The 24,283-nt window shown below is 40.7% G+C and overlaps 1 protein-coding gene across 2 annotated transcripts in view; it reads right to left on the bottom strand.

Annotated features, from left to right (window-relative positions):
- The window catches only part of Ano6 (anoctamin 6), a 204,331-nt gene that overhangs the window by 103,845 nt on the left and 76,203 nt on the right, over positions 1-24,283 (bottom strand). For both annotated transcript variants that reach the window (XM_045152432.1, XM_012951190.2), the window contains one exon: positions 16,013-16,092. In XM_045152432.1, the coding sequence (XP_045008367.1) occupies positions 16,013-16,092 (80 nt within the window). The remainder of the gene's footprint in view (positions 1-16,012; positions 16,093-24,283) is intronic.

The following is a 24,283-nucleotide window of genomic DNA, read 5'->3' as shown; positions in this document are numbered from 1 at the left end:
AGCTGGAAAGTTGGGAGAAATGCTGGGAATTCTCTTGCCTGGACATGATATGGCCGTTGCACTCAAACTCACAGCTATGGTTAACTAAAAAAAAGTGACTGAAGTGGAGGGTACCATTCCACAAATAAATACAATATGTTAGAGGTTATTAATATTGCCATTAAACTGTATTCTACCCCTCCACATTACCTCTTTCAAAGAAAGACTTACAGCAATTGGGCATCTAGGAGATTGAATATGGCAATATTAACTAACAGTCAATAGAAATAGAAAGTCATGCTGAGAGAAGGTAGGAGGAGGAAGAAAACCATTGGGACAACTGCAATTGCTGATCTTTAAATGAAAATTGGCTAGAAGCCTTCTGGCAGCAGGGTGAAAGGAAAATGTGCTCAGTGATACAGTTCTGTTATCAGAAAAAGGAGAAGCATTCTGATTTTGAGAGGAATACACAGCCTATGTGAGACCTTTTATAGCAACACCCAGATTTTTGTCCATTTCTCTAACAATGCTCTTGGCAAGGAACTGGGGTTATAGAATACAATACACAGGCAACCTCTGACCTTTTTGTCTTTATTACCTATGTATGAGAGGAAGGGAGAGGGAGGGAGGAAGGGCGGGTGGGTGGGCGGGTCAGGGCTTTAGCCACTGCAAATGAACTAGACACATGCACCATCTTGTGCATCTGGCTTTATGTGGGTACTGAGGAATCAAACTAGGCCCTTAGGCTTTGCAGGAAAGCATCTTAACTGCTGAGCAATCTCTCTGGTCCCTGACCTTTTCATTTTAGCTTTATCAATCACTTCTTCTGAAGCGCTTTTCCATTCCTCTCCAGCACATCCCTCAGCCTGTGCTCCTGACTCTTACCAGCTGGATTACACTTCATACTGGTGTTCCCATGTCACCAGTTCTATTTACCAATGTACCTCATGCATTGCCACCTAAATGTTCCTATACCACCATGCTCAGTAACCAAGGTCAAAAATCCTTGGCTACTCACAGTGGCCTCTAGAGCAAGACCAAATTTCCATACTCATAATCTGACAGTTCACATTTTATAAACTACTTGTTCCTGCTCTAATCTCCCATCTTGCCAACTTGCCAACCTTGTTTTAAGGAAAAGTCTTTCACTGACCACTGTATTCACCAAGCTAGCCAGGTCCATGAGCTTCCACTGACTTTACTGTCTCTATCTCCCATCTGACTGTTAGGATCATAGATGATCCCTACTGTTACCAGCTTTATGTGGGTCATGGGGCTCCAAATTCAAGTCCTCATATTTTAGTGGCAAGCATTTTATCCTATAAGCCATCTTCCTGGCCCTTAGTTCTTCACTCTTGAAGCTTTCCTAACAACCTGAGTTTACGTTTTCTTTTCCCCTTAGGTAATAGATGTGTGCGTTCCATATATCTCTAAAGATTCCTAACCCTTTACCTGGGAGGGGTGGATCAGAAAGGTCAAAACCGTGGTTGTAACACCAGGATGTTAATGCCGGCAGCTACTGCACATGAAAGCAGCTGAGGTAGTTCTGCTGTGGCACTGTGGTACAAGCCATCACCCTTCGCCACCCACGCTCACGTCTAAGAATGCTCTTGATTAAGCAGTAACAATTACTAGCTTCACTAAATCTGGAGCACTGTGTACATAGCTGTCTAATATTCTGTGTAGAGAAAGGGACGTTCTCCCAAAGTAGTTCTGCATGTCAAAGCACGATGATGGTGTCCAGGAGCAGTGCCTATGTGGTTGCTGAGCTGCACACTGGAGTCACCCTCCCCATGACAGTCTCTAGAAACACCCGTGTGATTCCTGAGCTGCGTGCTGGAGTAGCCCCTCCCCCCACGTGACAAGCTCCAGGAACAGTGCCTGTGTGGCTTCTGAGCAGGGTGCTGGAGTACCCCCACCCCACCATGAACCATTATTTTTATTCAATAGAAAATGGATACAAACATTTAGTTTTACAGACCTGGCTAGTTTGCAAATATTTTTCTAAAACTGAACAACATGAAGCTGTCATTTCACAGAAACCAACTTATTTATTGTTAGTGAAAAGATTCTAAGTTTTCAAACAAGTATTAGATTTTAGTACAGCTGTGTTCACCACAGTGAACTTGACAACTTCCTAATGGTGAAGTGCTTTTCTGTTGAGACTGGAGGTAATGTTTTAAAACTGTGACTATTTTTTCATATTGTATAGTAAAACATTTGTCACATCTACTTATGTGTGAGACTCACACTGAACCCTTGTTTTCCAGATGAACTACACAGTATACTAAAAACATGCTTGGGTAAAGATTCAAAATGTAAGACAGCTTTCAAATTTATGAAAAATTCACCAAAAAAAAAATTCACATGGTTTCACATAATATGCAACTACATCTTAAGAAACTAGGACTGGAGAGATGGCTTAGTGGTTAAGGCACTTGCCTGCAAAGCTAAAGGACCCTGGTTTGGCTACCCAGGACCCATGTAAACCAGACGCACAAGAGGGGGGTGCATGCATCTGGAGTTCATTTGCAGTTGCTAGATGCCCTGGTGTGCCCATTCTCTCTCTCTCTCTTTCAAAGAAATAAATAAAAATAACATATTTTTTAAAAAGAAACTAGCTTAGTTTTAATGTGGTGTCAAAGAAAGACATCCCAAGGTCTTGAAAAGGCTCTGAAATACTCTCCAGTTTTCTGACTATGTGACTGTGTGAACCTAGATCATCTTTAAATACATCAACCAGAACATCTTTACACTTTTTTTTTTTTTGGTTTTTCAAAGTAGAGTTACACTCTAGTATAAGCTGGCCTGGAACTCATAGGGTGGCCTGGAACTCACACCTGGCATCATCTTTACACTTTTTTTCTTTTTCGAGGTAGGGTCTCACTCTAACTCAAGCTGACCTGGAAATCACTCTGTAGTCTCAGGGTGGCCTCGAACTCACTTCTATCCTCCTACCTCCGCCTCCAGAGTGCTGGGATTAAAGGCATGCGCCACATGCCCAGCTTTATCTTTACACTTTTAACTACACAAGCAAACACAAAATTCCAGCTCTTTCAAAACCTGAGAAAAATGGGAAACAATGCTACTCTTCCTAACTGTTTTAGAAAAACAATTGTTTTATATTAAAATATTTTAATGTCACTAACACATTAAATACTAATTTAAATGATAATAATTGTGTTTATTATTTTCTATGTTTAAATTTATTAATAAGTATATCTCAGATTTCTCCCTTTTAAATTCTATTGTAATAAGCGTCAGTGGTGAACCCACACAATGATAACTTTGTGCTGTTAACCCACACAATGATAACTTTGCGGTATTAAGAGTATAAAGTGTGAGAGAAAAAAAAAGTTGAGAACTGTGGTTCTGGATTATTAATTTTGGCCCTTAATTTTGCATTATAAAAATTTAATATTATATAGGACATGTGCAATATAATATCATATATTCTTGTGCTCATATAATATTGTAGTGCTATGGAAAGGGGGTGCTTTGTTCTTAATTTATAAGACCCTAAGGAAGCAATCCCTACTTGTTCAATTGACATGAGGTAAAACATTTCATGGAACCATTTCATCAAAGTTTTATGATTAGTTTGCAAAAGACAAAATTAAAGATCTAGTCTTGGTGTTTTCCAGAGATTGTACCCCTCTCCACTTCAATGAGATTGTCAGCTCTTACACTTCATTAATATTTTTCGTTTCTTTGGTTGGTAGGTTTGTTCGAGATGAGGTCTTTACTCTGCTGTTCAGGCCAGCCTAGAAAGCCTAATCCTGCTTCATCCTGCAGATAGCTGGCATCACAGGCAAATCCCATCATGCCTGGCTCCATGAATTTCCCTCTTACCTTTGCACATGCGCTTCCTTGTTCCTAGAATCCTCTTTTTCTTCCTTGGTGAGCTCCTCTTTGGGTGCCCTTTCCTGACCACCCTGCTTAGGTTTCCTTCTTATATATTTACAGCACCTTTATACTCTCCTTAAATGTCACTGCTCACACTGTAATTGTTGAGTTATTTGTATAATTACTTGATTAATGTCTGTCTGTCTGTCTCACTAGAACATATATCCCGGGGGACACAGGCTGTGCCATCTCTTTATTGATGTTTCCTAATGGAGCTAAAGATATATTAAACAGATAAACATTATTAATTAAATAAACAAATTAGTTACTCACTTATCCTGTGACATTCTGTAATACAGCAGACGAAGCAACGAGGGAGAAAAAGCATTCTACATTACAGAAGGAGTGGGATGACCTATTTTTAAAGAGAATGTTTAGAGATCCAGATAGCAGTGGAGGTACAGTGGGGATGGGGGATGGGGAGATGGAGCTCAGAGAAGAAAACTGCAGGGAGCAAAGGAGATTGTTTAATAAATATTGAATGAATGCATGCATGAAAAAGCGGTGCATGTGTGCATTTTTGGATATTCCTCTGTGTGTGAGCATACATGTGTGTGCATTCATATGGAGGCCAGTGGGTATTAGTGTCTTCCTCAAATGCTCTCCAACTTATTTTTGAGATAGGCTTTTTCATTGAACCTGGAGCTCAATTTGGCTAGACTAGCTAGGTACAAGCCCAGGGATCCTCTTGCCTCTTCCTCTCCAAACTGTGACTATAGGCACATGCCACCACACCTAGCTTTTATGTGGATGCTGGGGGTCCCAACTCCGGTCTGCACGCAGTGCAACAAGCACTTTACCCACTGTGCCACCCCTTCCCCTCAATATCCAAGAATGGAAATTTGACTCCTTAAGATTTTTACTACCAAAAAAACCAACAGCAGTGTCTTTTAAAATTGTGTTTAAATAGCTTTATTTCTAATTCATTGAAAATTTTAGTAGTAAGGGCTCAAATATTGACTTATTAATAGATTGTATGGTTGGTATTTTATAATATTTGTGGGTATGATTAATTCCCAACCCCTTGATAATGTGGTTGGTGCCTCAGGCACCAACGCTCTGCCCTTCTAGGAACAAAACCAGTTGTTGATATCAGTGGTGCACTGTCTTGTTAAGGGAACAGAAAGGAGTGTGGTGGGCTGAGTGGTGCAGGGCTGTGCTACTTCCCTGCTGGCTGGCCTCTGCCTGCAGTGTGCTTAGAGCTTGAAGATCTGTAAATGTGAGCAAAGACCGCTCTCTGTATTATTATTTTATGAATATGCTTTAAAAATAACCCATGTTCCTCAATCAGTGTGCACTCACTGTATGTACAACATGTTGCTGAAGAAATACGCTGCTAACTTCTACCTTTTTAATATAAGGAAATTGAATCCCTAAAAAGAAAGGCAAGTTGCCTGAAGGAGCCTGAGAGCCAAACCACACATCAACACAGAGACTCTGATTCCCAGCTGCTACACATCTTCCTATGGGGACTTTAGAACAAGCTCTGCCTAAAACGAACAAACAAAAAAGAATTAAGTAAAAATAGCCTTAAAAGTGTCATAAGTACCGGCCTGTTTTTTCTCCAGCCTTCTTATTTCAAATCTTGCAAGATGGAACATACTTTAAAAATACTTAAGGCTGCTAGGCATAGTGGTTCATGGCCTTTAATCCCAAGAGGGCTGATGCAGGAAGATTGCATGTTTGTGGCCAGTCTAGGCTCCACAGTGAGACCCTATCTTAAAAACAACAACTACAAACTGAGAAAAATAGTTAAAACTGCAGAAAGCCCATGAAATAGTGGTGACACCACTATCAAAATTTTCATGAGATCAAGTTTCATTCCAATAATAACTATGGAATACACTTGGGATATTCTAATTCATGCAAACACCATGAAGAGTCCCATTATTCATCTGCCCATTACAGTAATGGAGATGCTGTTTGGTAGTTATTGCAATCTGTCAGGTCACATTAATCTACCTCTCAAAAACTGACCTGGGAGAAGGAACTGTAAATGCATCTTTCTTTTGAAGGAGCCACTTGGATTTTCTAGGTAAAAGCATACTGAAAAATAAATAAATTTAAAAAAAATAAATTAATTTAAAAAAAAAGCATACTGATATTGTCTTAACAGAGACAGACCTAAGGAATGCAGGAGACTAGTTTAGTGATAAAGATGTACTTTTTAGTATTGCCTGCTGAAATAAGGAGTACCACAGTTAAACAGGGACTTCAGAAATCAAAGGATTGTAATCATTTTCCAAATCCTTACAAATGAATTGAAAGTTCATAATATAGGAAAGGCAGCTACAGTGCAAATCCCGCTGGTCTCAAAGGAGACTCAGAAGAAAGCTCACTTCTTTGAGGAGTTTCAGTTAGGGATAGGAGCCCAAAGAGAGAACCAGAAGATGCCACCCCTCCCTGGCTGGAAAGGAACTCATGTTTGACCCAGTTTCACCCACAATGGGGCTACAGTGTCCCCTGCTGTCTCTGCAGTCCAGCACACTACCTAAGTGAGCTGGCTTTCGGGGATCAACCCTTTGAATCTGCAAATCAATCAGGTCTTCCCCTTACATATCTGAATCTGAGGAAAGAATACATTTTCAATCAAGGCTTGTCTGTGCTCATCTCTGCCCTCTCTCGGCCCTGGGATCCCTCTCTGGACACAAGTAAGTCTGATTTTATAGGGGAGGGTAGTTTTTCTGCTTGCCTCTGCTTCATGCTTTGGTGTAACTTCTTACTTTAATTGCATGTATGATTTTCCCCTGATCTCTAAGTCTACCACATGTGTATTTCCTTTATACTCTAGATCAACCACGTGGGTATTCCCTCTCAATTCTGGCTCTCTCTGCTACCTTTGTAATTTCTCTTAGCTTGGGTAACCATGGATGTAACTCTCTTTACTGCCCATTTCTCATCTAAATTTCCTGATCTCTGCTTTCACACTTTCCCTGTGCTATTCTTCCTTAGGCCATCACCACTTGTTCTCTTAACTTTCTTACATGAGGAGGTTCGGGGTAGACACTGGGTCTTCCACACAAGTGTGTGTTTCTTCTCAATCTCCTGACATAAGCAGCTAGATCCTACCTTCCACGTGCTTGTGGCTGTGCTCCAGCCTCTCTTAGACTTCCATTTCTCTTAAGTATAGCTCATGAACTATATGCTATGCCTACCACACGAATCTGTATCCTATCTTCCACATGCTTGTGACTGCTCCAGCCTCTTCCTAGACCTCAACTTCCCCTAAACCCCACAATTTGTGATTTCTCCCTAAATAAACTCAGTAATTGATAAATTATGCTTCTTGAGTCCATTTTAATCAATTCTTTGTTAAAAATAGGATAAAGACACAAAATTGGGATTTACAAGTTTGGGATATCCCTCCTGAGCCCATCAGTCTTCTCATTTTAATTTTTCTAGGCATCCAGTGAGTTCCTGTTGTGTTCACATTGCCACTGAGTTCTATGTTTCTCTGTGAATTTTGATTCCAACTTTCTACATACATTCTTGCTGTTTTCTGGGTCATGGCCTGGTCAGGTTTCTTGCCAGCAGACTCTTCACTTGAATGCAATTTCTTTTGCTTGTGTGGGTCTTCCTGCCTGGCCCTCACTGTGATATACTTCTAGACGACTTGTGACCACAAGTACTCATGGTAAATACACATTTCAGACTTGCTCCGAATGCCCAGGGCTCCCTGCTTTCCTTACCCATGTGTTTGTTAAATTAATTTTGACATTCCCAGATAACAGAAAGCTAACTAAATCTCAAATGTGATGCTTTGTGAGGCAAGAATTCACAAGACATTTTACAGAATTCTGCTTACCTTTGCTTTATGCCTCGGTGTAAGCGCAGACAAGACTTGATTGAAAATGTATTCTTTCCTCAGATTCAGACATGTAAGGGGAAGACCTGATTGATTTGCAGATTCAAAGGGTTGACCTCCAAAAGCCAACTCACTAGGTAGTATGGAAGCAGAATGTAAAATGAATTTTACATTCATTTTACTGAAGATGAAGGAACAAGGCCAGGCGGAATGAATAAACACCATTACATGGAGGAAAGGATCCTAACATAATTCAGCTGCTGTGCTAATAGGTTGAATAAGAGGAAACTGTACAATGGAAACAATTTTGATGTACCAGGAAGCCACATTTAGCTTTCAGGGGTGGGAGATTCATAGTAACATCCTCCCTTTCTATCATCCTTGACTTTCCATCAATTACCAAGTCCTGTTCCACATGAAATATATATGTCCTGTCTTTCCATCCCCACTGGTATTTCCTGGCTCAAGCATTCATTATCCTCTGCCTGGACTGTGTCCATTCAGTCTGGCTATACTGGAACTCCTCCTGAGGATTAGATCTTTTAATTATGAAGAGTTTTCTTACTAAAATAGTTTATCAGCTATACTTCTCATCTATTCCTGGCCCTTAAAAATTCATCTTCCAGTGGCTACTGCTTCATATCTGGAATTGTTGTCATGTTCTTGACACCAATTCATCCCTCTCAACATGCTCCCCTTCAAAAAGAAACATCCAGAATGGGGGGTGGCTTCACTAGCCCTAAGCAGGAGAAAGATGCCTAGGGCTACCTTCTCTGGAGACCAAGGTCAGATGCAACCTGGGATTACATTAGATTTTTGACATTGTTATCACATGCTCATTCCAGATTGCCCTTAATTAGTCAAGTACCTAGCCATTTCATGTCATCAGTGGCTAGCTTCCACTCTGCGGCTCTTCATTTAAGCAGCTGGTATTTATGAATTAGGGGTTAAAGTTTAGTTCACATTGATTCCTGACTCCTCTAGAAATTGATTTCTATCCATTATCCCACAGTCCTCCTAAGATCAATTACCTGGTAAGTGCACTCTGTAGGACCACAATTCGTCCTTTTATATTGAAAGGCAATTATTTCAAAAGGAATATGCTCAAACTAGGCATTTTTTCAGGCTGAGATGACTTCCTTTGGTTGAACTCATGTTGGTTCCTGGTGACCTCTTTCTAGCAAACATTCACGAACCATCTGGTTAAAGATCTCCTGCAATATTCTTGGAGAGAATTGTCCCACTTCAACATACCATGCATTAGAATTTGGTCTATACCCAATATCTATCCAAAAGCAGGCCCTGTTTTGAAAACTGTCCCATTTGTCATTTTAGTCTTATGGTACCTGTACCAGTCCCCATAACAGCTTTACCAACTGTGGTTCCACAAACAAATTTCTAAGTTCTATAAGTACCCTGGTTTACACACAATTCTAGACAGAAAACTCAAACCACCGTAGAACAAGCATAGCACTTTCTAAATGTTCTGTTTTATTGAGACAGTCTCATTGTGGGGCCAGGGTAGACTCTAACCCTTGCTATTCCTGCCTCAGGGGTTCTGAGAGTTATAGAGGTGCTTCCCAACTCCATGCCACTTTTTCAAACATTCTTGAGCAGCATGGGCACCTGTGGTCACCGGGGCTTAGACCATTTCAGTGAAGTTCACTTTTATACTCAAAACACATTTTTTATTTTTTTCTTCAGGAATTAATAGTGTTTTCTATAAAGCAGTGTCTTCCCTCAAAAAAGAGCTAGTTCCTCAAATTCCTAAATGGGGATAGTAAATCTTCCAATCTGCTTCCCTCTTTGTAGCCATGATGCTTAATTAAGAAGAAACATTTTCCCACTCATCTTCCTGGATCTATTTTTTTTCATTGAGTTCCTACATCCTGTTACTTATTATCTTCTTCTCTAGTTGATCCAATTGTAATCCTAATATTATCTGGCCAGTCCAAACTTTATTATTTATTCCAAATTTGAAGCCAGGTGTGGTGATTCACACCTTTAATCCCAGCACTCAGGAGGCAGAGGTAGGGGGACTGCCAAGAGTTCAAGGCTACCCTGAGACTACAGAGTGAATTTCAGGTCAGCCTGGGCCAGAGTGAGACCCTACCTCAAAAAAACAAACAAAAACAGAAACTAAATGATGAAAAAATATCAATTATCATGAGATTAGACACAGTAAAATCATTCCTATTTCTAAAAAGCCAGGAGAATTATATATAAACACCAGGTTCTAGAAAGGCTGGTAAAGGGGATATGATGGTTAATCCCGGATACCAATTTGACAGGATTTAGAATCATTTTGGAAACAAATCTCTGGTCATGTCTGTGAGGGTTTTTCTCAGTTAGATCAGCTACGATGGGAGGAACCACTCTGTGAGTGACACCATCCCATGGGCTGGGTTCCTGAACTCTATAAAAATGAGAGAGCTAGCTGGGTGTGGTGGCACACGCCTTTAATCCCAGCACTTGAGAGGCAGAGGTGGGAGGACTGCCTTGAGTTCAAGACCAGCCTGAGACTACATAGTGAATTCCAAGTCAGCCTGAGTGACACCCTACCTCAGGAAAAAAAAAACAAACAAAAAAAGAGAGAGAGAGAGCTAGCTGAGCATTCAGCATACATCTCTCAACAACTTCCTCCTTAAGGATATGACAATGTGATTCCAGCTTCATGTTCTTGCCATGCTTTCCCTAACACCACTCTAAACTGTAAGGTGAAAATGAACCCTTTCCTTCCTTGAGCTGCTATTGATCTGGTGTTTTGTTCCAGCAACAAGAAAGTAACTGAGGACTAGAGAGTTGGCTTAGCAGTTAAGGCATTTGCTTGCAAATGCCAAAGGACCTAGATTTGATTCCCCAGGACCCATGTAAGCTAGATGCACAAGGTGGCACATGCATCTGGAGTTCGTTTGCAGAGGCTAGAGGCCCTGGCATGCCCATTCTCTGTCAAGTAAATAAAAAACAACAAAAACAAGTAAGTAACTGATACAGAGGGTGTCATTTAATAAAGCTCATATCATAAAACACAATTCCTTAGCCTTCATACTCTCATGCTTCCATGTTGACCACAACCTAGTTTCTGTCCACAGCAGTGTCTCCCAGCTTGCTGTGAACAGAATCCTTCACACCCCATCCTTTACTCCAGAGATGCCCTGACCCTGCGAGTTCCTAAGTCAATGTCAAAGTCAAGAGTTTCTAGACTTGACTCCTACCTTCCCCTGGTGATCCCTGAGTCCTTTTAACTCCTCATGACTTGAAGGGAGTGTGGAATCTATTCAGCCAGCCATGACCACCTAGCCCTTAGATTTGCCCCTTAGAACACCTTTTGCTTTTCACCAGACCAGGGACTAGGAGCCTGGGACATCCTATGTCATTCAGTTTATAAAAGAGCTTTCCATCATGCTTAACACAAAACTGAACCAGATTGTGATGGTTTCCAACACTGCAATATCACCAAGGTGCTCTCTATAATGTCAACATGGAATTACGCCCCTTTCACCCTGACTTCCTCCCACACATCCACCTTATCCCGCAGCAGGTCTATGTCATGGTTCCTAGTTTCAACATGTCGGCAGCTTTTCACAAGTCTGGTGTAGCAAGAACACATGGACTTTGTGTGACACCCTTGGCCATCTCTGAATATTGTAGCATAGTCTGCCTAAGTCACTCACTTCAGCGGCAAAGCAGAGTGGAGGTGGCAAGAAGAAACAGGTAGTAGACACGTGGGGGTGGGGCAGGGGTAAAGGGGTGATGCTCAGGAATGAGACGGGCTGCTGTCCCAATGGCAGCAGAGGGTCCACAGGAGCATCTATCCACCCAGGATTACTGGTTTGGCCTGAGGAATAACACTATAGACACCTGAGATGGATGCTATTTGCTTCTGACACCAATAACTGCGGCTATCCAACCAGGCCTGCTCTCGCAGATCTTCTTCAGGCAAAAGAAAAACAAACATCCCCAAGAAAACAAGGTAATAATGATAAACTTTATTGGCCACACTGTGAAAACACACTGGTACATAAAAACGTGAGGCTCTTGATCCCTGTCAAACCTGAACCATTTAAGGACAAGCTGAATACACATGATCTATGCCTTGCTTTATTTCAGTTCAGCTCAGCAAGCTCAGGTAGACCTTCCAAAATGTCAGATGGAGGAAAACATAATATAGATTTCCCAGCTCCTTTTCTTCTTCCTAGTACTTTGTCTTTAATTTTGCTTTGCCTCTGTGTTCTTATAGCTAGCTCCCAGGTTCCATCACCACCTTCATTTCTGATGTAAAAATGTGGTCTGGATAAACTTACCTGACTTTTTTCTGGCATTCACCCAGCCCACAGGTCTGTTTGAATGAAACCTCTGTTTTCAGTGATACCGTAACCTACTGCCAACAAAACGGGCTTCTCTTAAACATAAGACATGGTTCCCTGGAGTGCCCAGGTCTCAAAGGACCTCCTCTACACTGCCTGTGTGTTTACCATGGAGACAGAAGTTTGGGTTATACATGTTTATGGTGAGGCCAGGAGTGCGTTGTTCACCCTGACGCTGAGGGAGAACACACAGCATGATACACCCACTGCACAAAGCAGAACTACACAATGAGCATCAGACAGAGCCCATGTGAAGTACAGGACATCAAGGATTCCTTCTCATCATGGTATGGACATGTAATTGAAGGAAGACAGTGGCAGGACATTGTGATCTGTTAACTACACATACAAGGCAATTATGATTGATGGCATTTTACTGGTGTATCTAATAAAGTGACATTCAATATGTCTTGAAGCACAGAAGCAATTTAAAAAATGGGGGCTGGAGAGATGGCTTAGTGGTTAAGCACTTGCCTGTGAAGCCTAAGAACATGGGTTCGAGGCTGGATTCCCCAGGACCCATGTTAGCCAGATGCACAAGGGGCGCACGCATCTGGAGTTTGTTTGCAGTGGCTGGAGGCCCTGGTGTGCCCATTCTCTTTCTTTCTTTCTATCTGCCTCTTTCTCTCTCTGTCTGATGCTCTCAAATAAATAAATAAGAATAATAAACATTTTTTAAATTAAAAAAAAGCTTCAAAATGGGCATCAGTCGGGATCCTGCTTGGTGTCATCGACAACAGGGTTAGAAAAACTCTCTTAGAGGTAAATGTCTTTGGTAATCCTAAATGCTGCCTCTGGCCATGCTATCTTTCAAAGTTTGGAAATAAAAGTATGGAAGTCACGAAGTGGGTGCCGAGATATAGGTCTATGTGTGCTATTAGGGTAGACACTGCTGAGGTGCACCAGGCTACTGCACTGAGCCAAACCAGCAGCTTTTCCTAAGTGGAAAAAACAAACAAACAAACAAAAACCACTTTCATTACACACAGAGAATTGGTGTGAACTATGTGTGTGTTTACCAGGTATACCAACCCTGTGTTGCACACAACTTTTTTGACATTGCTTTAAAAAGTATCAACTAAAAGCAGTTAGAAAAATTTAAGAAAAAAGAGGGTGGCACTGTGAGTTTATTATGCCAGTTACATGTGACTATGAATATCTGTCAGATCTGTTGTCAGAATATAGCTGCAAGAGCAAGGAAAATGCCAAACAACCCAGCTCCTTTAAGAGACAGTTAATACTGGAGAGCATTCACGATTCCCCTTTGCTGAAACTGGCATTGAATATAACAGGGAATTTATTGAACACTATGTCTTTCTATTATAGCCAAGTGATTTTCACAGTGGGCTGTCTACAGGAGACACACTCTGAAATAAAATGACATTGAGGATGCAGTTGCATGTGCAACCCTTTGCAGTCCAGAGCACTGTCTGGTTTCTGGATGTGGCTGTGGCTGACCTGAGTAGGCAAGCCATAAAGAATACGAGAAAAGAGGAAGCACACAAGTTGTTTTCTATTCTTTATCACTAACAATCATGCTCTGCCAATTACTGGAGTGGTGACCATATATTCCACTTTGAAAATAAACCAAAGACAGATTTTTGCATTGCTAAAACAATTGGTAGACAAGCCATTTACTGCAAGAAAAAAACTTGCTGCACTCAGTTGAATGCTGGCACGCTTTTACTACACATCTGGTGCCACAGACACATGACTCAGAGAGGCTCTTCCTCCCATCTCCTCTCTAAATGAGCCTAATATAAGATCTACATTTTGCAAACATCCTAGGTGCTTAATTTTCTTTAAATGAGACAATAATAAAATCACAGTGGCATCTAATAAGATTTTTAATTCCTTAAGGGTGGAAACCATGGCTAATCTTTAATGAGTCTAACTGAATAGGAACATTAGTTCCCCTCTTGGCAGAAACAGCCAATAGAACAACCCTAGTCTTACAAGGTTGTATTACCGAAGGTTCCAGAAGGAAATGAGAACCAGCTGTGCCACCGTAGTCACTGGCACTGGTCAACTCACTGCAAGTAGTCAGTCAAGACTGACGTCCAGAGTTACTGAGCACAGAGAGGCAGCAGGATTATCCATCAGTGAAGCAGAGGTTTTGGAAACACCACACACCCTTACTGTGGAAGGAGTGCCTGCCAGTCACGTGAGTAGCATGAAGACCACACCCACAGCCCTTGATATTGAGAGGCAAAGTTGAGAAACTATACCCCAGAGAATTGTCACTGTCACTCATCTTATTATGCCAGATCTGGAACCACTGTAGAGCACAATGTGCATTGTTTACATCATTTTTCACACTTCCTGAAGATCAGCTACTTGACCAATACAAATTAAAGGTGAAATAGACATGCTCAACCATGCTTATTGCTGCTCAATTCACAATAGCTGGGAAATGGAACCAGCCTAGATGTCCTTCAACTGATGAGTGGATAATGAAGATGTGGCACATTTGTACAATGGAGTTCTACTCAGCGGTAAAGAAAAATGAAGTTATGAAATTTGCAGGAAAATGGATGGATCTGGAAAGGATTATACTAAGTGAGGTAACCCAGGCCCAGAAAGCCAAGCACTGCATGTTCTCCCTCATATGTGGATCCTAGCTACAGATGATTAGGCTTCTCTGTGAGAAGGAAAAAACTCAGTACCAGAGGCCAGTAAGTTAAAAAGGAGATATAAAGGGAAGAGAAAGGAAGGGAGGCAGGTACTTCACAGGTTGGTATTGTATATATGTGAGTAGAATAGATTAACAGGGATGAAAAGGCCCAAAGTGAGGTCAGGAGAAGAGTTGAGTAAAGGAAAGGTGGAGGAAGGGCTAATCAAAATCTAAGAGGATGCAAATAAATCATATGGAAATCCTCTGGTTTCAGACAATAGAACACTCAGGAGCCATAGATCGTTGTTAGAAAATTTTCAGTGCCAGGGATGGGATACCTCCAGTGAGTTGTTGGCCAGGGAGGTCCCTGATGCCCCCAAAACATTATAGGCCATTGCCAAGGCCCTTGGTTTCCCACCAGGAATAGATGGTAAGACCCTGTTGCTAAAGACTCCACATACTTGGGCTGCAAGGCCACTGAAAAATCCTGCTGGAACTGAGCTGATAACCTCCTCCATGTAGATCAGCTGATAGAAAGCTGGAAGAAGCCATTCTACATGTAGTTCAATGGGAGAAAGAGATACCACCAGTGAAGATACTCAACAGTAGATACTACAAGCCTTATAATTGGCCAGCCAGCCCAAATAAGCCAACTGGTGAAATAGTGGCATGTCTGTCATGGTGGAAACCAACTGCCCTCCAATTGGACTGGAGGCCTACTCCATGGGGGGAAACACATCCCTGATACTGAAAACTTAAAATAGGGGTAGTCATGAGCCCCAAGGGTGTAACATCTGCTGATGTCTGGAAAAATGTATATACTATGCTTATCAACTGCTCAGTAAGCACTTCTCTTAATATTTATACCCTTATATTAATGCTACTCTCACTTTGGGTAGAGAATCTTCTCTTTTCAGATGGCAGTGACCTTGGGATGACTCAGAAGGTATCAGAGTGCTGGAAAGAAGTGACTGGAATACTGAGTAACATCTCGATCACAACTTCCAAGGCTCAGGGTCTAATGCAGAAGAGATGGTGGAAAGAATGTAAGAGCTAAAGGAAGGGTAGGACTCCTTACAATGTGCTCCCTCCAGACATAAAATGGCCTGGATATCCATGACCTCACAGTGCCTGACACTACCTACACAAGACCATTATAAGAGGAAAAGACCATGACATCAAAATAAAAGAAGAGACTGATTGAGATGGGGAGGGGATATGATGGATAATGGAATTTCAAAGGGGAAAGTGGGGGGAGAGGGTATTACCATGGGATACTTTTAACAATCATGGTAAATGTTAATAAAAATTGAGAAAAAAAAAAGATGAACTAGTACTTACAAATTCTGGGGTTCGGAAATCCTGCTGACTTTCCAGTGATCCAAAACTGGGGACAATTGTCTGTTCAAAATTTTCCAGCACTAAAAATAAATGGGTAAATAAGTAAGTTGATAAATTACATAAAGCACAGACTTTCATCGTCTATAAACAGCATTAGGAGCATCTGTGGCACACGTACAGGTTTACATTATTTAACACTATCAGGGATACTCAAGATATTCAGCAACTATTTCATACACAGGACAAAGGCATGCTACAAGAACACTGTGTGGTAAAATGCCCTAGAGGCTAGGTCTAACATGGAAAAATCACTCCGTTTCTACAGCAATAAGACACGATAGTCCAGCCAAGGAATTAGTTAGCCTACTAATATTCTTTTCACTACCTCTCCAAAACTGATGAGGATTCATGTGGGGTGGAGTGGGGTGGTGGGAATTTTCTGTCTTGCAATATGATATAATAGCAACTGACAGAAATGTTATGGGAGCTATTCTGCTTTGACTTTAAAATATCTCCAACAGCATCATATGTTCTATCACTTGGTGACCTGTAGCACTTTAAGGGAAGGTTGTGACCACTGGGGATGGACAATAATGTGTGATAGCCCCACCCCACTTCCCGTTTGTTGTCTATTTATTGTCTCCAACTGAAATGTTACAAGTGGGCCTGCCATGCCTCCCCCACCATAGTGAACTACATCCTCTCATCACTTAAAATAATTTCTTTCTTATGTTGCTTCTGGTCAGGTATTTCTTCATAGCAATGAGAGAGTAATTAGTACAGAAGATGGCGAGAAGTAGGGTGTGCTGTGATAAACATCACCATGTTCTTAAGTCTATGGAACTGATTTGTGGGAAGAATGTGGAAGAGCTTGAAGCTTTGGACTTCCTAGCCCTCGAACAGTATATAAGCACAGCTAATTCTGGTGGGTGTCTAGAGCACCAGACACACACAGACAAGGCAGGCTAGGCTCAAGAGACTTGAGAAGGCCACATGGACTCTCTTAGGAATGAGCTAGAGATAGTTGGCATTACACTGTGGCAAAGAAATTGGCTGCATTCTGCCCATATCCTAAGAAGTTGAGTGGGGATTCAATGGTAATGGACTAATTTGGTTAACAGAGGAAATTTCAGGGGAGAAAAACAATCAGGCAGTGGCTTCTGTTAATGGCTGGGATTCGGATCTACAGTGAGCAAGCAATGAGTGGAGCAGGAAGGTGACAAATGTAAAGTTGGATAAGGAAGGAAATGAGGAAATGTGAGTGAGCTTAAGCTTTCAGAAAAGGGGACCACAGCTAAAAATGAAGTTACAATTGTTAAAGAGATTAACACCATTACAGAGAAACCTCATACACTGCACTGTGGCATTAGGAAAGACGCTCAAGGGCAAGACCTCATGCACTGAAAGTGCAAGCATGTGACAATGCAAATTCTTCTTAAAAGAGAAGGCCCGAAGGGAAGATAACACAGAAGGGGTTTCCTCCTCAAAAATAGCTATCTAAGTAAATGTTTTCACAGATTCAGCAACCAAGGCATACAAAGGTCACTACAGCTGAGATCCAAGGGAGTCAAATGCCATCCTGAGCTGGAAACAGAAATTAGCAGCATTATCCACATGGTACTGTTTTCATAGACACAAAAGATGCAAAATGGAGGGAGTCATGGAGCTCTGCACCACAGCCCCAGAGAACTGCTGACCCAGGCAATGCATGGCAAGGTTGGAGGTGACAGGCCACTGTGAGAAGCTGTGAAGGTGAACCCTAAGTTACAATGGAAACTTAAGGATGATGGAGATGCCAGAACCATGGAATATCTGCCAAGAAGAACTATAAGTTGGGGCTGGAGAGACAGCTCAGTTGCTAAAGGTGCTTACTTGCAAAGCTTATGGTCCAGATTCAATTCCTCAGTACTCATGTAAATATAGCACACAAAGTGGCACATGCATCTGATGTGTGTTTGTAGTGGCAGGATGCCCTGGAGTCAGGGGCTGGAGAGACCATCTTAGCAGAGAAGATGCTTGCTTGCAAAGCCTAACAAAGTTTGATTTCCCCAGAACCCACATAAGCCAGACACACAAGGTAGCACATGCATCTGGAATTCGTTTTCAATGGCTAGTGGCCCTGGTGTGCCCATTCTCTCATATTCTCTCCTCTCTCTTTCTCTAGTAAATAATTAGAAATGATATATATTTCAGATTTCAGAATATAGTACAGGCAGCAGAGCTAGAGTCTTTGAGAGCCCAGTCAATTTCATCAAGATAAGAAACTATAAGATTATGCTTGCCCTAGAGTTTTAATCATGCATTGGCCCCATTCCTTCCTTTAGAACGAGAATATTTACTTTCTGCCATTATATATTGGGCGTATGCAATCTGGTTTCTAATTTTGAAGGAGGTCCCACTTAAGAGATTATAGTGAGTCTCAAAAAAAACTTTAAACTTTTGAACAGTGTGTGACTTTTAAAAACAACAGAAACTTAAAGTTGGAATGAATACATTTTGCTTCATGAGACGGCCATGAATCTGTGTCAAGGGCAGGATGTTGTGGTAAAATTGTAAATGTTCCCCACAGGCTCATGTGTTTGAAGTCTTGGTCCCTAGATGATGGGGCTATTTTGGAAGGTTGTGGAGACTTTAGTAGGTGGAACCTTAATGTAGGAAGTTGGTCAATTGCAATGGACCACAAGGTTTTATAACTCAGCCCTATTTCTTGTTCATTTTTTTGCTTCCTCCTTCTCTCTAAAATGTAACAAGACAGTATGCTGTATCTTCTCCACCATAATGAGTGATATCCCCTCAAAACATAAGCTGAAACAAACCCTTTCCTTCCTTAAATTGCCTCTCATCAGGTAATTCTTCACATTAATAGAGATTAAGTAAAACAGAACCCAAATGAAATTCTATAGTACTTTTTAAAATTAAAAATGAAACATTTTAAATTAATTTTCATATAGTTTGTTTAACCTGTAAATCCATTAACATTTGAGTATAGGAACAATATTATAAATTACTAGTGAATTACTTTATTTTTTTTTTCTTGGACTAAGCCTCAAAAATATAGTGTGTGCCGGGCATGGTGGCACACACCTTTAATCCCAGCACTCAGAGGCAGAGGTAGGAGGATGAGACTATAGAGTGAGTTCCAGGTCAGCCTGGCCTGGAGTGAGACCCTACCTTGAAAAACCAAAAAATAAAAATAAAATAAAATAAAATAAAACAAAATAAAATGTAGTGCGTATTTTTTACTTATAGCTCATGTTAATACAGAGTAGCCACATTTGGGAAATCCAGAAGCCATCTAACTACTGGCCAGTGGCCTGGACAATGGCAGTGTTAAGAGGGCTGGAGGAACCATGTTCAGAAGGCGGGTCATTCTGCAAGGCAATATTCCTGGGTTGTCAGTAAGGCACTGACATGAATAACAGGATTGTCCTGGGTTAGAAGGACACGGAAAAAGCAGAACAATCATATCTCTGTGTGGCTCTGGACTGGGCACTTTTAAAGAAACCAGATGTAAAGGGCCTTAAAAAAAAAAAAAAAAACGTATGTGATGGGGGAGTAGGTCAGACTATTAGCGGAGTACTGGCCTGGTTCAGTCCTCAGAACTAAAAAAAAGGGGTGGGAGAGGATTTGAGTTATGTCAAGTGTTAAATTATATTAAGGAATTGTTACTATGTGATAATATAACTTTGCCTTTGAAATGGCAAACTGAACTTAAAGAAATATTAAATAGTTAAATAAGTCTACAGACCATCTAATGTTCTAACAGATTTAGATATTTTCATTGAGCAACAGGCCCACATCTTCAGTAAGGCAGTGACATGAAAAGGGAACAAGGTTAAAGATTTGAAGAGTGGTAAGGAATGGCCACAATAAACAGCCTATCATCCTAAATTGGTCCTAACTTGAAAGACCAGCTGTAAGGGACATGTTTTTCAAAACTGTGTAACTTAAGTACAGAATAAGCATAAAATCAGAAGAGGCTGCTCTTAGTTTTATTCAGTCTGGTATTAGCTAGCTGTGTAGTGACATTTTAATACAAACTAATTTTTCATAAAAAGCTCTTTGTGAGGGCTGGCAAGATAGCTCCACTGGCAAATAACATGTCTTGCATGAAGATCTAAATTTGATCTTCAGTACCCAAGTAAAAGGCTGAGTATGGCAATATTTGCCTATAAACCCCCAGCACTGGAAGGGGGAGATGGACAAATCTCTGGGGCTCCTTGTCCAGTCAGTCTGACCTGACTGATGAGCTTCAGGCCAATGAGGAACGCTGCCTCAAAAAGAAGTGGACAGTATACCTGAGGGACAACACCAAAGATTGTCTTCTGGACTCTGCAAGCATGTGCACACACACACACACTGACACACACAGCATGTACGTGTAAACACACAAAAGGCACATACAAACAAAGGTTTTGTGAAAGAGAGAGTTGATTCCTATCAATCCAGAAAACTTCTTTTCATTGGCCCCAAAGAAGAAAGAAGTCTGGTGAGTACAGGGAAAATTCATAAGAGATTTCTAAGTGATTGTTCACAAAATCAAAATATTAGCCCATAACTGAAACAATTCAGCCTCTGTGACAAAGTTGGGTTTAGTACCTCCCTAAAAAAATTGACAAATATCTCAATTACATTTTAAGTTCACATTGAATCTGAGGGGAAATGCCATTATTACATCTTTCTATCACCTATGACTTGGAAAGAAAGAATATGGGAAATGGCATAACAAGCAAATGACTCACTCTTAAACATGCAGCCCACCAGAGGACCCCCATACTGGAATCAGAGCAGGAGCGCTATCTGAGAAACCCAGAAGGCTTGTGATCTCTGCACAGCCAGTTAGGACTCAGAGAGCTGGAATACAACTAGCTGGTCACACCAACAGTGGAAAAACAGTTTTCCAAGGTAATTACACTCCTGCAGACCACCCACAAAACATGCTAAAATACACTTGTCTATGCATGTAGCTGTGAGAAGCACGCTGTAAGCTGGTATGCAGCTTGGATCAACCCCAGAAGAAAAGACCAAACCTTTCTATAGCACTAAGAGTGAATAAATTACATCAGTGATCTTTGTAACATGTTGTTTCATAGCAAGTCAATGAAACATAATACTTGCAAATATTTTATATGAGTATTATTACTCTTGCAGAGTGATTTCATTTGGATATCTTATCTAGATTCCTATATGATGAGATGTGTAATTTGCCTATTATGTGTCTAAGGTCAGCAAATGAATAAATCCTCTATGGCCATTTTTCTTTCCTTGCTTTTTTCTTTTCTCTCTCGTTCTTTCTCCCCTCCTCTCTCTAGGGCAGACAAGAAGGTACTTAAAGACAGAAAAAACAAAGTAGATGATCAGATATACTATTAAATTACAGGTATCAATGTAGCATAGAGAAAATACAGAATAGATTCACAGTTTTAGTTATTCTTCTGGTAATATAACTAACACATCCAGCTGGATAATGTCATAGAGGAGTGAATGAAAATACAAAGGGCTTTACTGAAACCCTGTCTGGGGAGGGAAAACCCCGCAGCCACTCTAAGACCTAATACGGGCTTGAGAAGCAAATGACTCACGATGCTAACATAATAATTACGTTTCTACTAGATTGGCTTTAGTAACTCTGATATTCTCATTTCTGGTAGTCTAACACAACTGAAAACTTTTCTCAGCAAAAATATCATAGTCAAATTAAGGTGAACACTGAGAATGTGTTGTTTAAATGTACAGAATTATGAAAAATAACTCTGAAAAGACCATATTACTTCTTTATAAAATCATGTAAAAATATTTTGTTTATTTATTTATTTGAGAGAGCTTGTGAAACAGAGAGAGAAAGAATGGGCACGCCAGGGCCTCTAGCCACTGCAAATGAACTGCAGACACATGCACCACCTTGTACATCTGGCTTATGTGGGTCCTGGGGAATGAAACCTGGGTCCCTTGGCTTCACAGGCAAGCACCCTAACCACTAATCCATCTCTTCAGCCCCAAATTACTTTTTCCTTTACTAGATTTTGAGGTGACTCCCGGCATGGCCATTGTGTCTCATCGCACAATAGAAGCACCTACTGGAGCACACGGGCTCTGGGACATCTGTGTTATCTGGAGCACTGAAAACAATTCTCATATGGTGGGTATTGACATGTCAGTGGAACTCTGGTAGCTGTACAATGAAAGAGGCAACTGAGAGTCAGGTTTACAAAACACTAGCAAATGTACATCCTCCCAGCGTGGTGCTTTAAAGCCCTGAAGACACAAAGTCTTCTCTTCTTGAGGAGAAGAATTCAAGACATGATTAATATCAGGATATACAGACTTACAGGGAGCTGTAAAAATACTGTTGACTGGATTAAAGTAAGTAAAGACCAAATAAAAAGATTAAGGTCAAAAGAACTCCATAAGGGAGCTGGAGAGATGGCTCAGTGGTTAAGGTTCTTGCCTGCAAAGCCTAAGGACCTGGGTTCAATTCCACAGTACTCACATAAAAGCCAGATGCACAAGATGGTATGTGCATCTGAAGTTCACTGCAGTAGCTAGAGGCTCTGGTATGCCCATTCTCTCTTTTTCTATCTGCCTCTCTCTCTCTGTGTGTGTCTCAAAGGACTTTTTAAAAAGAATTCCATAAAATATCTACTTTTCCTTAAATTTACTACATAACAAAGAGTTAAAAATGAAAGGTGTTGAGAGACTATTTTTTAAAAAACATTAACAAGCAGTTAGTATAGCAAGATTGGAGTTAATAAAGCTTCAATGAAGGTGATACTGGTTCTCACTTAATTATTCAGCAATCCAAAATCAAATGTCCAGTAGAAATCCTTATATTTGTGATCATTAGTAGATTAACAAAAGAACACTGGAAGCCTCACCAAACAAATTCAGTTCACGTGGTTACTGATCTACCGATTAGAAACAGAGTAACTCAGGTTTACTATTGCAATTGTGAAATACAGAGATAAGCAATACTGCAACATTGCCTGAGACTTTAATATAAACTGGCCAATAAAAAGAGCCATTATCAACAATTTTATAGCCTGGGTAATCTATTACCTATCTTAAAACACAAAACAACCTCTCAGAAAATTCACAGATTAAAACCTAAATTCTCTTTAAGCAGAGGCCAGAGGATAAATGATCAAAGCAGGAGGCTAGCCTTCTTGAAACTTCACTACCAGCATAGCAGATGACTGGTTCCTGCTGATTGATTTGTTATGGTGATTGGTTGTCATTAAAATTATCAAGACCACAGAAAATACATGAGAAAACACAGGTTCCATACAAAGCACTGAAAAGAAATTATGCCAAGTCCTAGTGCAAAGGGCCTGGACTGAGAGCCCCGACAGGGTTCAAGTCCTGGTGCTGCCACTCCCTGGTTACATGATCCTGGCTCGTGTGCATTGTCACTGTGTTTATCTGAAGCCCGAGTGATCTCACAAGGTTATATAAAGATACAAATGGCAGTTTGACAGTATGTTAAAAAAAAGTACTGTACAAACCGGGCGTGGTGGTGCATGCCTTTAATCCCAGCGCTTGGGAGGCAGAGGTAGGAGGATCACAGAGAGTTTGAAGTCACCCTGAGACTACACAGTGAATTCCAGCACAGCCTGGGCTACAATAAGACCCTACCTCGAAAGACCAAAAAAAAGGTATTATGCAAATATAAATTAACTTCATGCATACAAACTCAACAATGTAAAGAAATGGGGCTGGAAATCTCCTGAGCATATTAATTTGTGTCTGGCATCTCTGAAAGTCTAATCTTATTGAATCTTATTTTTATTCCTATTTCCACATATGATAAGAAATATTTTAAGGTTATGAGTCACCACAAGTTACACATGGGTCTTTGAATTGGTCTAAGTCCAAAATTGGGCATCTTTTGACTACATTAACTTTGTTTTTTTCAGTCACATTGACTAATGCAAGGGATGCCCTAAGGTTAAACATAAACTGGGAAGAAATTAAAAGAGTACTTTAAATGCAAGTCAAAAAAGTATCAACAAGTACTACTACTTCAATACACAGCTAGGTAGAAACCAACCAGCATGCAGGGTGTGGCAGCACATGCCTGTAATCCTAGCATGTGACGACAGCAGCAGGAGGGTCAGGAGCTTACGGCCAGCTTTGTCTACATAGCAAATGAGAGCATAGCCTGGCCTTCTTAAAACACTATATCAAAAATAATAAAAGAAAGAAAATACGACTAACACATTTTGAAAACCAAAGAAAACAACAATACAATAGAGTTTATTGACATACTGGTTA

Source organism: Jaculus jaculus, chromosome 6, assembly GCF_020740685.1.
Source record: "Jaculus jaculus isolate mJacJac1 chromosome 6, mJacJac1.mat.Y.cur, whole genome shotgun sequence".
In the NCBI taxonomy this organism is placed as follows: Eukaryota; Metazoa; Chordata; class Mammalia; order Rodentia; family Dipodidae; genus Jaculus; species Jaculus jaculus.
This window is presented reverse-complemented; position numbering and strand designations above follow the sequence as displayed.